Raw genomic sequence first — 17,246 nt, 5'->3', positions numbered from 1 at the left:
TTTGAACCACCATGTCTTAAATGCATTGAGCGTGATAATGCTACTTCTGTTGCTGAATGTTCCACTGCTACTGCTGTTGCAATATCTTCAACTGTTGATGTGGTAACTAACCCCTCTGCTGAGGATACCACTGCTATTGCTGATGAGAATGCTAGGTTGAAGACATTGCTTGAAACAGGGATGTACAAAAGTCTTAAAGGACATCAGACATTATGTGATGTCCTCAAGAAGCAGATTCTGAACCGAAACCCTAGGAAAGAGGGTGTTGGGTTCGTAAGGAAAATAAATGCAGATGGCTCTTACTGGAAACCTGAGCAGTACCCCAAAACCAAGTGGGTTGCTGCAAAGGAACCTTCAGCAGATCCATCCAATTTATCTGGCTTCACTTGTGCTAACCCCATTATCATTGATGAATCCTTTGATGCAAACTATATACTGTTTAAGAATCAGAATGGTGAAGTGTTTGCCAGGTACATTGGTTCTAACTGCAGGAATGGACCGCCTATGAAGAAGATCTGGGTTGCGAAAAAGTGTCTGGAAAATCTTCCTGTGAATGTCTTCATGACACCTCACTTGAAGAAGACAAACCTCAGACCAAAGGCTTCATACGGTCCAAAGGCTTCATACAAACAGAGGACTCACCTGAGTCACACTAACGCAAATGTTTTGCAGGGAAACTATACTCAGGCATATGAATATGAGAGCGGTTCATCAAACCGTCATGTTCATATGACCAAAAATTATTCTGCTTATTCTTATGAGTACTATTGTCCACCTGCAAGACTGTTTGCTAAGGCTTCAAAGCCAAAATTCTCAGATGCTGCACTTAGACTTATCTCTTCTAAGCCACCCTTGAATGTGGGTGGTTAAGAAGGCTTAACTCTCTTTTGCAGGGAAAGGTCTCCAGCAGAAAACCAAAATCTTCTGAAGCTATTGCTGGGGACCTTAAAAATCTTGTAGGGCGCAAGATAAAGTGCCCGAATGGCATCATTATGTACTTCGTTCCTGAATCGCATGCTACTCTCCCTATTAGTCCTAATCTGGATCTAAGTTTTCATAACCCACTGGTTCGTCAAATGTTTTTGCTTCACAATTCTCTTCGTGAAGCCTATCCCCCTAACTGCATTGTAGGGTACGACACCAGCGTCTTCAAAGTCTTCAGAATGGATTATTGACAGTGGGTGTACAAATCACATGACTGACAAAAGAAGCCTTCTTATGGACTCAATCTTACGTCCATCCGACAAGAGCCACATCACATTTGCTGACACTGGTAAAAGTAAGGTATTGGGTCTAGGTAGAGTTGCAATCTCAAGGGATCAACACATGGATAAAGTCATGCTTGTTGAATCCCTTGGCTTTAACTTAATGTCTGTCTCAATGCTTTGCGATTTGAACATGATCGTAATGTTTGGAAAATATTGTTGCCTTGTACTAATGGAATCTGACAAGTCTCTAGTGTTTGAAGGGTATCGGAAAGATGATTTGTATGTGGTAGATTTCTCAGCAGGGCCACAACTTGCAGTATGGCTTCTTGCAAAAGCTTCAGAATGCTGGCTTTGGCATCGGAGGCTTGGGCATGCTGGCATGAGGAACCTCCACACCCTTGTGAAGAAGAAACATGTCATAGGCATCGAGGGCGTCAAGTTCAAGAAAGATCACTTATGCGGTGCTTGTGAAGCAGGGAAGATGACGAGGGCAAAACATCCCTCGAAGACAATCATGACCACTACTCGACCCTTCGAACTGCTTCACATGGATCTTTTTGGTCCCGCTCACTACTCAACTTTTACTACTACTGCTTGCCTCTATGGCTTTGTCATTGTTGATGATTACTCTAGATATACTTGGGTACACATAATCCTTTACAAGACTGAAGTGCAGGATGTCTTCAGACGCTTCGCCAATCGAGCTATGAACAATTACGGCGCCAAGATAAAGCACATCAGAAGTGACAATGGCACTGAATTCAAGAACACTGGCCTTGATACATATCTTGATACCTTGGGCATCACACATGAATTCTCAGCTCCGTACACGCCACAGCAGAATGGCGTCGTCGAACGCAAGAACAGAACACTCATTGAGATGGCCAGAACGATGCTAGATGAATACAAGACTCCAAGAAAATTTTGGACTGAAGCCATTGACACTGCATGCCATACAATCAATTGTGTTTATCTTCACAAGCTTCTGAACAAGACATCTTATGAACTCCTAACTGGCAAGAAGCCAAATGTCAGTTATTTCAGAGTATTTGGCGCAAGGTGCTGGATCAAGGACCCACACCACACCTCAAAATTTGCACCAAAAGCACATGAGGGTTTTATGCTTGGATATGGAAAGGATTCGCACTCCTACAGAGTCTTCAATCTCTTTCATTACAAAGTGGTTGAAATAGTGGATGTGCGGTTCGATGAGACAAATGGTTCACAAAGAGAGCAACTGCCAAATGTGCTAGATGAAATTCCAGCTAGTGAATCAATCAAGCTAATGGGAACTGGAGAGATCATACCTTCTGAAGCTCATCCTGAATAAGAACTTATCATCTCAGCACCTGATCAGCATGAAGACAATGCTCAGCCTGAAGACATTCCTCCCAACAACAACACAGATCAGCAAGAGCGAAGTCTTCACCCTGTACATCCTCGTGTTGCCAATGAAGTGCAGATTGACAGAATAATTGACAGCATCAATGCACCTGGTCCACTCACTCGTTCAAGGGCAACTCAGCTAGCAAATTTCTGTGGGCACTTCGCATTCGTCTCAATATCAGAACCCAAGAAAGTTGAAGAAGCCTTCAAGGAACCTGAATGGATTCAAGCTATGCAAGAAGAGCTTCAACAATTTGAGCTGAATAATGTATGGGAACTGGTTAAGCGTCCTGATCCACGGAAGCACAACATAATAGGCACCAAATGGATATACCGCAACAAGCAAGATGAGCATGGTCAAGTTGTCAGAAACAAAGCTCGTCTCGTTGCTCAAGGATATACTCAAGTGGAAGGCATTGACTTCGATGAAACGTTTGCTCCTGTGGCTAGGCTTGAAGCCATACGCATACTGCTGGCCTATGCAAATCATCATAACATACTTCTATATCAAATGGATGTGAAGAGTGCCTTTCTCAATGGCAAGATTGAAGAAGAAGTGTATGTTGCACAACCGCCTGGCTTTGAAAATCCAAAACATCCTGACATGGTATACAAGCTCAACAAGGCGCTGTATGGCCTCAAACAAGCCCCTAGGGCCTGGTATGACACACTCAAATACTTCCTGAAGAGGAAAGGCTTCATACCTGGTTCCCTGGATCCCACTCTTTTCACGAAGACATATGATGGTGAACTGTTTGTGTGCCAAATATATGTGGATGACATTATCTTCGGCTGCACAAATCAGAAGTACAGTGAAGAGTTTGGATATATGATGCAAGAACAATATCAGATGTCCATGATGGGGGAGCTGAAGTTCTTCCTTGGTCTTCAAATACGACAACAACGCAATGGCATCTTCATATCTCAAGAGAAGTATCTCAAAGATTGCCTGAAGAAGTTCGGTATGCAAGACTGCAAAGGCTTCACAACACCAATGCCAGCCAAACATCATCTGGGTCCTGACGACAATGGTAAAGAGTTCGATCAAAAGGTATACCGCTCCATGATTGGTTCTTTACTTTATCTATGTGCATCTAGGCCAGATATTATGCTTAGTGTTTGCATGTGTGCTTGATTTCAAGCGGCACCAAAGGAGTCGCATCACTTAGCTGTGAAGCGAATTCTTCGATATTTGGCTCACACCCCAACTCTAGGATTATGGTATCCAAAGGGCTCAGAGTTTGATTTGGTTGGATTCTCGGATGCTGATTATGCTGGTGACAAAGTTGATCGCAAGTCTACATCAGGCACATGTCACTTTCTGGGACGATCACTTGTATGTTGGTCTTCAAAGAAGCAGAACTGTGTATCTCTCTCCACTGCTGAATCTGAATACATTGCTGCTGGATCTTGCTGCGCTCAGCTTCTGTGGATGAAGCAAACACTCAAGGACTATGGCATTCATCTGAAGCAAGTGCCACTGTACTGCGACAACGAAAGCGCCATCAAGATTGCCAACAACCCAGTTCAGCACTCGAAGACAAAGCACATTGAAATTCGTCATCACTTTCTCAGAGATCATGTTGTGAATGAAGATATTGATATCATACACGTCAACACTGAAGAGCAATTGGCAGGTATCTTCACCAAGCCCTTGGATGAGAAGAGGTTTTGCAAGTTACGGTGTGAGCTAAATATCCTGGAATCCTCAAATGTCATGTGATCAGGCACACATCCTAACCCTTATGCATATTGATGACTTAGATGTGCAACACACGAAGTGAAGTATATCTTCAATCAATGAAGACATACATTCTAAGTGTGAATACATTAATGTGGAATTTGACTTTGGAGCGCCACGATAATTGTGCGCCGTGTCTGGGTCTAATACTTCCTATACGGTGGGTAACGCCGCCACCAAACGTTCCATTTTGAAGTGTTTCACTCATGGCGTTACCTTGTAATGTCTTCACATTTGATTTGGCTTCGAACTCAACATATTTTCATGAGTATCTTCACTATGTTGACTATATATATATATATATATATATATATATATATATATATGCTAGTGTTCTGTCCTCTACAGCATTCACTTATAGCTATATCTTCGTGTTGAATCTTTTGAACTAAGTGAATGTGATCGGACCCCAACTTCTCTATGCTTTCTATCTCAAACTCTATCTCTCCAAGTCATATGCATTCTATTGAAACTGTCGAATGTCTTCACTGCGTCCTTGTCAGCAGAAGATATAGAGACAACCATAAAATCCGTTTTCAATGCTCATTCCTCCACATAAAATCCGGAGAAGCAGGAACGACCGTCCGACAATCCAGGCGTGCGTGGGAAGTGGAACAAACCCAAAACATCCGCAAACTGGCCACGCGTTCCTCAGATGCGAATCGCCCGGGGCACCTGTGTAATAGCATAGTGCCACCCCTGAGCCTATAAATTCACACTTACCGCGGTCATTATCTTCTTGTTCCACCCTCGCACGAACCCTAGCGCCACCGCTAGCTCTCGACGACGCCGGTGACGAAGCACTTCACTGCCGCAACCTCTCCGACACCGTCCTCATGCCGACCGCGGACATCGTTCTCTTCGCCATCGCCGTAGGTGTCTTCCGTCGCCAAGTTAGGGCATGGAGGATTGAACTGCTCGGCATCATCTCCCACTCCGTCTAGCAGTTCCAAGTGTGGTAAATAAAACTTCTTTTTACAGCCCCGATTGATCTCATGGTTCTGTCACTTTCTACCATAAGAAGTTTCTCTTCACACAAGTAGGATCTCTCTATCTGCATCTCACAACATGCCTAGTATATTCACTTGTGCTTCATGAAGTAGTTAGATTCCTCACTTGTACTGATCTGTGGGTTCGTACAAATCTGAAACCAACTTCTTATCTATGAGTGAATGTCTTCGCACGATGAGGTCAATGTCTTCTAAACTGATTAATCTTCAAAACCTTCTGAGAATGCATATGACCTCTTCCCCTTCCCTCGTACCTTAATGCTGTCACAGGTACATGTCCGTGGGAGAATCCTTCGGTTCTCATAGTCTGCATTCATTTGCAGAATTCTTACAGCATCACATAAATTCTCCTGAAGCCAGTTCCTGTTGGCCCAGCAAAAGAAAGCCTTTGAAGCCTTTGAAAGTTTTGAAGCCTTTCAAGTTAAAGTTTATGGCTTCAGAAGCAGCAGCAAGGAAGGGGGGTAGACAGAGACGTGGAGGAACTTCCAAAGATCTGCCTGAAGACCTGGCAGAAATGTATAAAACAGATCCTGAAGAGAATTATGGGCAGCGCAAGTCCCGAATCCAATGGATTCGATGCTATTGGGCTGAACAATGGTTCAAATACCGCTTCACAACCCAAGAGTATGCTGAGAAAAGTGCCATCAAAAGTCCGTGGGGAGACATCTTATACAAGAACCTTGTACCCAGGACCAGAGATGAAGCTATTGCCCAAAGCTTCTATCCATGCATGGTTCATGGGCCACAGCCTGATGATGCACATCCGTCGTCACTACTCTGGTGTCGTGACGACAATCTGTTCAAGCGCAACTTCCAGTTTGCCCAACAATCAGTGAAGCTCAACAAGAAGAAATTTGGGTTAGACTTCAACCCTGGTCCCTCAGCACCAAGGGCAGATGGCACACACGACGCAGAACCCAATATCATTGGTCCGTATGCCAACCTTGAGGGCCTCATCACCCACATCTTAGTCCAAGGGACTGCCGTGAATGACCCCCCAGCTGACTCTGACTCTGATGAAGCTCCTGCTGTACCGAAGCCAAAGCAGTCGAAGAAGCCAAAAGCTTCAAAGCCGGCCCCTTCATCAAAAATCTCAAGGGCGAAGCCATTGGCAACTGCACCTCCTGAAGCTAGTGTGCAGTCTGAAGACGTATCCCGTGTCTCCAAGCCCCAGAAGGCCAAGGTGCCTCAGCCACACATCGGCAAAGAACTCACAGCTGCTGCCATTCTGCGCAGTGAAGCCATTGATCTATCAAGTGATGAAGATCTTGGAGATGACGCTCTAGAGCAGCTCATCAAAAGCAAAGAAGAAGCTGAAATCTTCAACAATTTGCCTCTCTTTGATGTCGCCATTATCCACAACTTCATCGACGAATGGTTTTCCACACCAGACATAAGCTTCGAAGATCTGCAGCTGCCTGTCGGTCTCAGCGTTGCCTTCCAAGGCGCAATTGCTTCAGAACTTGCCATTGCCCAGCGCATTGTTGAACTGAAGCAGAAAATTGATCATGAAAAGGCTCAGTTCAAGAAGAATATGGCCAAGCTTAGCGTACAAGAGGTGAAGAGCTTCAAGACCATGCTGCATGAGCTCAAAGAAAATTTTCTGAAGAAGCGTGCAGAAGCTCAGGGCTCACGTGAGCGGATGAAGTCTCTGGCTGAAAGGTGTGTACAAGCCTACAATGAGGCTGAGAAGCGCAAGGCACTTGGGCGTCCTGGCATCGACCCCAAGATGGCCGCGAAGAAGAAGAAAAAGCCTGCTATGGCTGAACCAGAGGCACCTAGGCAAGAAGTAGTTCCAATTGTCTTCGCAACTGCAACGACTGGCTCGAAGCCAAAGAGCCGGTCAACAGCTTCAGAGCTTAAGAGGACAAGAACTGCTGAGGCTGAAGCAAGGAAAAGGAAAAGCTCTAAAGCCTCTCCTACTGCCCCCAGCAAGAAGAAGCGAAAGATCAAGAAATCTCGGGCTGCTCCCACAGAGCCCTTGATAGTTAAACCTATCTCTATGGTTCACCCCAACGCAGAACGGCAACTTACAGTTCATGAGCCTGCTTCCACAGAGGCTCCTGAAGCTGAAGACATACCAGCAGCCGACCCCATTGCTGCTGAAGACATTGGTCATCAGGACAATGTACAAGATGATGCAGCCCTTCCTCAAAATGAACAAAGCGAACTAATCAGCAATGGTCGTCCTCTGACGCCAATTGCACAAGATGCGTCATGGGCGGATCGCCCCCAAGAGGAAAAAGACTTTGAGGCCCAGCCCGCTCCAACACCACAGGCGTCGTCTGCGTTCTGCAGGCTTCGCAAAGGTCCAAGGCCTCAAGTCTGTGCTGAAGACATTCCGGCTGCATCAGCCGAAGAAAATGAAGAAGTACCACAAGATCCTACTCCCCCACTACACTCTGAAGCAGTTCTCCAGGAGAACGTGCCTAAGTCTGACCCTCCAGCTAGTCGAGTGGAGGCTGAAAATGTTGAGGCTGCCACAACAAACACTGAAGCCAATGTGGAGCCCTCCCCACCAAAAGCTTCAGCAGACAGCGAAGCTACTGATCAAGACACTTCTGTTCCTGAGTCTGCTGCAGGTCCTCAATTTGATTACCATGTTGAGCACAGGCCTCATGTCCAGAAGCCAGTCCCGAGGCTGCCAAGGTTCCCAGGTCCTGCATCAGCACCTGGATCCTTTGACATCAATAGCTTCAAGGCAGACAATACGTTCTTCAACAGCTCCAAGAACCCATATTCAAGGGAAAGGATTTCATCAGATAGGTTCTGGAGCTATCCTCAGCGCAGCTACTATTCATGCATCCTATACAACCAAGGTCGCATCTTCCCGCGCAAGCGCCTTGATGTTGAAGCCATTGCTGGTCTGCCCTGTCTAGAGGAAGCTTTGGATTGCTTTAAGCAAGTGGGTCTGTTGCAGTTTGTCACTAATGAAGAGCACTGGAATGAAGAGCTTCTGCTTCAGTTCTATGCCACCCTCCACATTAAAGGATACAACAGAGATCCGAAGACTTGGGTCCTGGAGTGGATGACCGGCAATGTCCATCATGAAGCCAATGCATTTGATATCATTGAGCTCACCGGCCTTCCTACTCCTGGCGAATTCTTCGAGGAAGGTTGTCAACTACATGTTGAAGCTATTGAGAGCATATTCCAGAGGCCTGAACCAAATATGAGTCAGATGCTCTCAATGATGAAGCCATTGCCCCACGATGCTCCTTATCCAACAGAGTTCTTCGTTGAAGACTTTGAGTTCCTGCCCAGGACCATATATCACATCATCCGGCGGACTCTCTGGCCCATTAAGGGACACTCTCCACATGCCAAGATTGAGGGTGCAATGAAGACTCTCATATTCTATATCCTTCATGGCAAATGCTTCAACGCACAGGATTTCTTCATACGCCAACTTGCAGCGTCAGGCTCAGATTTATTTGGTTTGAAGTTCTATGCTCCTTGGGTGATGAGGCTAATCAAACTGCACTCTGCAATCTCGTATCAGCCCTCAGCCCGAAACCATCGGATCTTCTTGCCAGATGTGGATACCTCTGCTGAAGCTATATATCCTGAGCCTGCCAAGCAACCATTGAATCTTCAGAATGCAGAACACCAGAGCTTCACTCAGAATGATGAAGCTGTTGAAGCCATCTCCAGGGTGTATCCTTTGGCTGGCACTACACGTGCGCCACACCCTGCTTCAACTGAAGCCACTAATAGTGCAACTGCTTCAAGACCCAAGAAGCACGCTCGTGTTCTCAATAACCGAGAGCTTCTTGTGGCCCTTCATCAAAAACAAGATAGGCATCATGACTGGCTAAAGCGTCAGATGAAAAGCCTCTTGGTGGACGTTAATCGTCTTCGAAATCTTGCCACCAAGAATGCTTTCGTCACTCATGAAACCTGTCGTCGTACATGGAAAGGGCTATCAATGATATGTACTGAAGCTGAACTTGTAGAGGATGGCTTCACTGAGCGATTCAAGTTTGACACCACACCTCCTAGAAGGGTTGTGATGCGAAACACACCATCACTTGAAGACTCTGAGTTTTCTTCATCTGCTGCCATAGTCACTGCCAGAATCATTGATGAAGAAGACGATGCTACCTCACCGCCACCTGCTTCAGCACCTCCAAGCTCTTCTGCACCGCCAAACACCTCCAACGACCCTGCTGCTCCTAGGAACGAGTAGACACTCTATGTCTTCAAACCTTTTTATTCCTTGCTGACAAAAGGGGGAGAAGCATATGGGTTGATAGTCTTCAAGCGGGTCCATATGGGCGGGTGCTTTATGTTTTGCTATATTTTGCTTCGTGCTTACAACTCTTGTTTTTGCTTCATTTGGTTCTTTGAGTTGTAACACTAAAACTCGATGGTCGTCTGCTACTTGTTTGCCACCCTGTTTTGCGAAGATAAATTCCGCATGTGTGACGATAAATTCCGCACTTAGATCATTTTCCAGACGTCCATTTTTCATTATGCATGTCATTATCTTCACATACTTTTCATGCATGATGAATTGTCATCATAAGTTGAAGAGGATCTCCACAAGTACAACCTGCCATGTGCATTTGCATTCCAAAAGCAAATTAACTTGTATGCATATCTTCAGGGGGAGCCCTTGCAACTTATGAAGACAATTCCTTATCCTTTACAATTTCACATATATATTCCCCGTTGAAAACTTCAACCAGCTTGTCATCAATCACCAAAAAGGAGGAGATTGTAAGTGCATCTAGTGCCACCCCTAGTTGGTTTTGGAGTATTGACGACAAACCTAGTTGAGGGACTAATGTGTTTGTGAGAATTGCAGGATAACACAGGTAGAAGTCCCTCATTGATTCGGTTTTCCTACCAGAGATGACCCCTAAAAATGCATGAAGACATTGAAGTCAAAGGTGGTATGTGAAGATATTCACATTGAAGACTATGACAAGAGAAGACATCGCATGAAGACTATGGAGCTCGAAGACTTAGATCTTTCGTTTCTTTTTCTTCTTTGTTGAGTCATAGGAACCACCGTACTATTAAGTGGGGTCCAAGAGAACCAGTCAGAATGACTGAAGTGATGCTTAACCAAAATCCTATCTCTTCGAGTGAAGACTATGAGAGCGAATCTTGTCCAGAGTTGGACAAGTCAGCTTTGCTTGTAGCCCAAGTAAAGTTGTCATGTGTGTTTAAAATCTGACCGTTGGAACACGTGTCAGTTCCTTAGTGACCCAGGGTCATTTCGGACAAATCAAGTCGGGTTGCCTAGTGGCTATAAATAGCCCACCCCCTACAACTATAAACGGTTGGCTGCTTAGAGTTAAAGTACGGTTGTTGTTGTTTGAGAGCAACCCACCTCGAAGCCTTTGAGAGAGAATTCCTTGCGAGGATAAAGTCCTAACCGCCCAGAGTCAAAGAGTGTTAGGCATCACTTAAGTCTTCTTGTCTTTGTGATCTGAAGACTTATTACACTTGAGGACTGTGAATCCTCCAGCCGGTTAGGCGTCGCGTTCTGAGCATCCAAGAGTCATTGTGGATTGCCGGTGAACGAAGTCTGTGAAGGTTTGGGAGTCTACCTTGAAGACTTACCAGAGTGATTGGGCGAGGTCTGCGTGACCTTAGCTCAAGGGGAATACGGTGAGGACTAAGGGTTCTGAGTTGCGTGTTCAGGACTGGGTGTCTGGGACTGTGTGTCCTCAGGTTTAAATACCTAGCCGCCCTAACCAGACGTACAGTTGTCATAGCAACTGGAACTGGTCCAACAAATCATTGTCTTCAACGAGTCACTGGTTTCATCCTTCCCTTCCCTTTACTTACTGTTTGTCCTTGTGAAGTCATTGCGTGATTGCATTATCTTTTGTCTTCACTGAGTGACTGCTTGTTCTGATTGGCTTCACAATATCTTCCTACCTGATCCCTACTGCCTAGCTGCTATTAGTCATCGTGCTTTCACTTCGTTGATTACCTGGCTAAGGTTTGCCTAGTGTAGTCTACCTTCCGCTGCGTGGTAATAGGTTTACTTCTATCGTTTGTCTTCAAAACTTCCCTGTTTAGAAGACTTTCATAAAAATCGCCTATTCAACCCCCCCCCCTCTAGTCGATCACTAGCACTTTCACTACTCCCAGATCAACTTGTAAATACAGGCATACATCGGTTTTGCTTCGTATCTAGACTCTAGTGTGTTCTCACCGAAATCACTGATACTTGCCCAGCAGATGATGTACAGCAGCTAAAAATTTCAGAGATGCTAGAAGCACTTATGCATCTAAAATCAATTAAAGGGTTGCCCGTATTATTGGTAAGAAATGTTTCCTACCAGCTGGGGGAGCAATAGTGGAGGAAACGCGGGCCCGGGGGCACCATCTTGATCCCTGTGAACCTAGGGCCGACTGAGAACACCTGAAGCAGCAGTCAATCTCTCGAATCAATCAAATCAAAGCAAAGCATGGCGAGATAGACAGGGTGTAACCACCAGTGGCGTGGCGGCCAGTGCGAGGCACGACGGTGACGTACCTGGGTGTCGACGCCGAGGACGGTGTGCTGGGGCACGTCGAGGAGCACGCCAGCTCCGTGCCCGCCTCGGGGTCCATCCGCGCTGCCGCGCCTGCTCGGGTGCTCCCTATGCCAACACCGCCCGATGCGGCTATCCACAACCCCGGCAACGCCTGTGCTTCTCCCTTCTGTGCAGCTGCCTGAGGAAAAGAAACAAAACGGCAGCCTCAGGTGAATATGGATATAATCGAAGCAAGGAAGCCAGAGAGAGGAGAAGAGGGCTGGTGGACCTTGGCATCACATCGAGGTCTCTCGCGACGGAGTGGAAGAAGAAGGACGCGGCCATGGGGCCCAGCCGGCCGGCGAGCCCACGCTGTTGCGCTCTCCTTCCTCTCCTCCGCTCTACCCTGCTTTAACTCACGGCCGCCGGTAATAATGGCTCCGCCGCCCTTCATGGTCGCGAGTGGCTAGCACAAGGGGCGGCCAGGAGGAGGAGGGAGGCGAAGAGGAGCAGCGGCGGCTTTCGTCCTTGCCGTCATCGACCCGTGGGGAGGAGAGGAAGGAAGAGGACGTGGGAGCGGAGGCGGCCTCCGTATCGCGCTTCCAATAGGAGTCGACGGCAGTGTGGGGATGGCCCTGGGCGGCAGCGGGGCAGGGAGGCGCGGGCGGGAGGAAGAGGAGAGGGGGCGCCGGCGGCGGCCCACATGCGAGATGGAGGCCTGGAAGGGCGACTGTGACAGCGGCTGGGCGGCGGCGGCAGCCGGCGGGCGCGGGCCTAGGGTTTGGAGGGGGAGAGATGCGAGGCGCGAGTGCGGGAGGAGGAGGCAGCGCGAGAAGGAGAGGAGCCGGCTAGGTCATCTCCATACGAACCGTCGCCTTTTATACCCCGGTGCATGAAATGACCAAAATGCCCACCGCGGGGCAGGCTATTTACGCGCGATGGCACGACCTGTGCGCACACTGTTTATTGCAACGACCTCAGTTTTAATCCGACGACCGAAATTGTCCGGGGGCGAGATCGGACGGTCCAAATTGCATCAAGTAAACAATCCGACGGCCCAGAGTTGCTAAACTCTAAGGAGCCAGGTAGCTCGCTTGGTCTCATCTTTCTCGATTTAGCCAAAACCAATCATACAGAAGAATAAGCAGATGACTCATTGTAACTATGGTAACCAACAAGGATTAATTTTACAACGAAATAAAAGGCGCTCATTGCGTGTTTACGCTAGCTAACACGATCTGACTTATTGTGACTTTGTTGTCCAACTAAATAAAATCCCCATGTTTCTCTAATAGGTAAATTATTAGTACTATTATTGAAGTGAACGTTATCAAAACTGTTCCAGAAAATCAACCAAATTTGTGCAAGGTCACCTAGAGAAACTACAATCCCCTAATTTTCTTTCTTGCAATCCATATGATTAAGGCTAAAACAATTTAAATTAGTATGCAAATTACACATTTAATGTGTATATTCATAATCATTACGTACTTCCTAGGTTTTTTAGTCTGTATAAGATTTGGTCAAAGTCAAATTCTGATTAAGTCTTCAAGTTTATAAAAAAATCAAGATTCATAATATGAAATCAATATTGTAAGATACATCATGAAATTAATTTTCACCGCTGTAGCAAGACAAGGCCACAAGAAATGCATACAGCGCAGCAGCAAATTTCATCAGGTTCTAAGGAACAAAACGCTGAAATTTCAGAATTACTCGGAAACAATGAAGCATTTGTTTGCATTTTAGCACAAACCAACAATATAGACGAAATAAGAAACGTGTCATTGTAACAATGTAGCCAACCAGAGTTTTTTCTACAACAAAATAAAAGTCGCCTCTTGCCTATTGCTAACACGATCTGAAACCAGAGGCGACGAACGGACAGCTCTACATTGCTTTTCCTTGGGCAATCTATGCGCGCTCCCCGCGGATGCGGCGGGCGAGCTGGATGTCCTTGGGCATGATGGTGACGCGCTTGGCGTGGATGGCGCAGAGGTTGGTGTCCTCGAAGAGCCCGACGAGGTACGCCTCGGCGGCCTCCTGGAGCGCCAGCACGGCGTGGCTCTGGAACCGGAGGTCCGTCTTGAAGTCCTGGGCGATCTCCCGCACCAGGCGCTGGAACGGCAGCTTGCGGATGAGCAGCTCCGTGCTCTTCTGGTACTTGCGGATCTCACGCAGCGCCACGGTCCCGGGCCTGTAGCGGTGGGGCTTCTTCACGCCGCCCGTGGTCGGCGCCGACTTCCTCGCCGCCTTGGTGGCCAGCTGCTTGCGGGGCGCCTTGCCGCCGGTCGACTTCCGGGCCGTCTGCTTCGTACGCGCCATCGGTCTCTCCTCCGCCGCCGGGAATTCGAACTGGGCTTCTGCTTGCGCGCGCTGCGGGTTGGGGAACTTGAAGTGAAAGGCGACGGATTCTGTAGTGAGGGAAGAAGAGGGGAAGTGGGGTGGGGATTTATAGGTGACGGGGTGACGGGTGTGGGCAAGCGAAGCGTGGCCCAGGCGGTTTCTTCCGATCGTGGGGGAGAGGGTCTCGGATTGCGTTTGGGTGATTGATTGGATCTAACGGCTGGAGGTTGCGGGGAGGAAGCACACGATCCGCGTGCTCGGCGCTGATTGGTGCGAGATCCCGGACGAGGTGCGGATCGGTGACCTGGCGATACATATGGCTGGGGTCTCGTGAGTTCATCGACCGAGTCAGTTGACTCCTTATTTCAACGATGTTTCATTATTAAAACATCTCCAGTGTATTAAAAAATACACATATCACGTCGAAAAAATACATATATGATCCTGTTTTAAAAAAATACATGTATAAGAAAAATTGAGGCAAAAAAAACTGATCCAGCAGTTTCTCTAACCCTAAAAAAGTTGAATCTCTTCAAAATAACACGCATCACCCCTCAAATAGAAGAAGCATTGCTTCTCTCCATATATTTTTTCCACTCATGCAACGTCAATGTGTCGCCGCAAAAGACGGCCGGACACCCGCGCTGCCACCGCCGCTGCTACATGCCCAATCATCGCCTACTGTACTACCGCCGGCTCACCGCCGCATGTAGGCAGCCGTCGAAGCTTCATCGGTCGCCGTAGTCTTCCATACACGCGCGTGAGAGGGGGGGGGGGAGCGTGTGTGATCCACTGACAGGTAGGACATATATGTCAGTCTTAGTTTTGGGAAGAGTTTACAGGGGAATTGCTACAACCGAACACCCGCAAAACTCAATAAAATTATTAAAAGAGCCCGCCCTTGAACACACTCAAGGGGAGGGGTTTAGGGAATTGCTCGTGATGCCCTTAATTCCATAGGCACAGGCTCACCGCTCACGGCCTCTTTGCTTCAAAGACTTTCTAAAGAATTCGCAGTATGAAAATCCTTACAAATATTTGTTGTATGGGTTGTTTAATTTGTAAGAATTTTTTCGCACTACATTTTCAAAGACATTTTCTGTCCAGTCAAGTTTGTAACCACTAAAATGTTGTAATTTTTTTACACAATATAATCACGCTTTCTTCGTATTCACGTGTTATGGAATCACGTGAATTAAACTTTAACCCGGTCGTCAGTAGGCATTGTCTTAGTGCGTGTGTGTGCACGCGCGCTGGTGTGTGTGTCTACATTGTAATTGATGTTTTTTCGGAAGAAGAAAAAATGGGTGCTAGGCGGCAGTCGACTCATCAGTTGCCTTCCATGATGTCTGATGTGATTAATAATCGATTTTGCTGACTTTCCCTTCGCCCCCACCCTCACCACGAGAGGAGGGCATCGCCGCATATTTCGTTTGTAGCGTCGATGCAACTCACAACCCATCTGCAACGATTTGATGGTAGTTTGTCGTCGTGGCGTCGACGCATCTCTGCTTGCCGCCAGTCACAACACCGATGTCGCCCCTACGAAGCGTTTTAACACTGCCCGTTGCTGGTTGCAGCAATCAGGTTTGCCGATCACAGCACCAAGCTCGTCCCTCGTGGACCATGTAGCTCCGGTTCTAGCACCTGAACCCGCCAGTTCCAGCAAAACGTGAGGTCACAGCACGTTCACGTCAAAATAGGAGAGGTTCCATCTAAAAGGCAAGGCAAATGGGCCAACCCACTCTGTCACAAGCAGTTTTCTTTTCCCTTCAGCTTCTAGTCATGTTTTCTCCACACACAAAAAGATGATTGTTGTCTTAAGAGACTACATATCTAAATAAAACTATTAAATAATAAAATATTTTTTAGAAAATTGTTCACTATATATTTTAAGAAAAGCTCAGTGTATACTAAAAAAATGATTGCTGCATATTAAAAAGATGTTCAGTGTGTACTAAAAAATCATCCTACATTTTATAAGTTCATCTAATATTAAAAAATCAATGTATATTAAAAAAATAGTGTGTATTCAAGAAAATGGTCATCATATAGTAAATATATTTTTCACCATGTATTTAAAACAAAAACAAAACTAAAAGAAAAACCGAAAGAAAATTAAAAAAACCATACCAGAAAACCAACATAAGAGCTGCAGCAAAATATCAACATGAAAACAACGAGAAAAGCCCTGAACTAGGTTCGCCCAACTCGGCTTGCCAGTCAGCGTCGTGACGTCTATTTGCCGCCTGCAGGCAGCGAATACAATCCACCAAAGTAAAAAAGCGTTGAAAAATTGGACACTCTTTATTGGAGATGTTGTGAGGAGCGCACCGTTTTTCTTGCATGAGCCCAGAACTATGGGAAGGAAGGAGGAATTGCTTGTACAATGCCCATTACTCTGAACCTAGCGTACACCGTTGTGGATTCTCTGCCTTATTGTGGCAAAGGCAGAGATAAACAGTAACCTCTCCCTTTGCTCAGTTTTGCCAGTTGGACTGAAAGACAACGTCACAGATTGGATGCTATAGAGGGCGTAAACAATACTTGCTATAGTGTGACTAAACAGTGATTCGTTATGAACAGTACTGGGAACAGTGCTTGCAACGATCTTAGCCTTTCTGCGCCGAGCATACATGTGTTTAGTGACGAGGCAGATGTTGCGTGGGATCCGTCGACAAACATTTTTTATAAATGGAATGGGTATCGACAGCTGCAGACCCTCTGGGGCCTCATTCGGTTTGGAGGACTTCCGTAGGAACAAGGATTGGAGAGGAAAAAAATTTATAGATGCATTCGGTTTATAGGAAACATGTACATGAATTTCGTAGGAATACTATTTATTTTCTGTGTTTTTGAAAAAAACTACACATTCACTCAAACCTCATTTTCTATGTAGGAAGGAGGCAAGACAATTCCTTAGAATAACAATTGTTATCCTATCAAATTCCCTACATTTGATTTTCTTCAAACCGAATGAGCCCTAGGTGTATACCATGGTGTGTTGCTACAGTTACAGCTTTACCTCCACCTTTCAAGTATAGACTTTTCCAAATTGTCTACGAGATGCTTCGTA

General features: G+C 46.4%; 1 protein-coding gene across 1 annotated transcript; it reads right to left on the bottom strand.

Annotated features, from left to right (window-relative positions):
* Positions 1 to 13,543: 13,543 nt before the first annotated feature.
* LOC119330154 (histone H3.3) lies at positions 13,544 to 14,262 on the bottom strand. The gene has a single exon (XM_037603270.1). The coding sequence runs from the start codon at positions 14,147 to 14,149 to the stop codon at positions 13,739 to 13,741; it is 411 nt and encodes a 136-aa protein (XP_037459167.1). The 5' UTR covers positions 14,150 to 14,262; the 3' UTR covers positions 13,544 to 13,738.
* Between the last annotated feature and the right edge of the window lie 2,984 nt (positions 14,263 to 17,246).

The sequence above is a fragment of the Triticum dicoccoides genome, chromosome 7A, assembly GCF_002162155.2.
Source record: "Triticum dicoccoides isolate Atlit2015 ecotype Zavitan chromosome 7A, WEW_v2.0, whole genome shotgun sequence".
NCBI classification, from domain to species: Eukaryota; Viridiplantae; Streptophyta; class Magnoliopsida; order Poales; family Poaceae; genus Triticum; species Triticum dicoccoides.
Note: the sequence above shows the minus strand (reverse complement) of the source record. Positions and strands in the feature narration are given on the sequence as shown.

What these genes read in the sequence shown, in the direction of transcription:
- LOC119330154 (XM_037603270.1), bottom strand. Translation starts at nt 14,149, where the DNA reads ATGGCGCGTACGAAGCAGACGGCCCGGAAGTCGACCGGCGGCAAGGCG.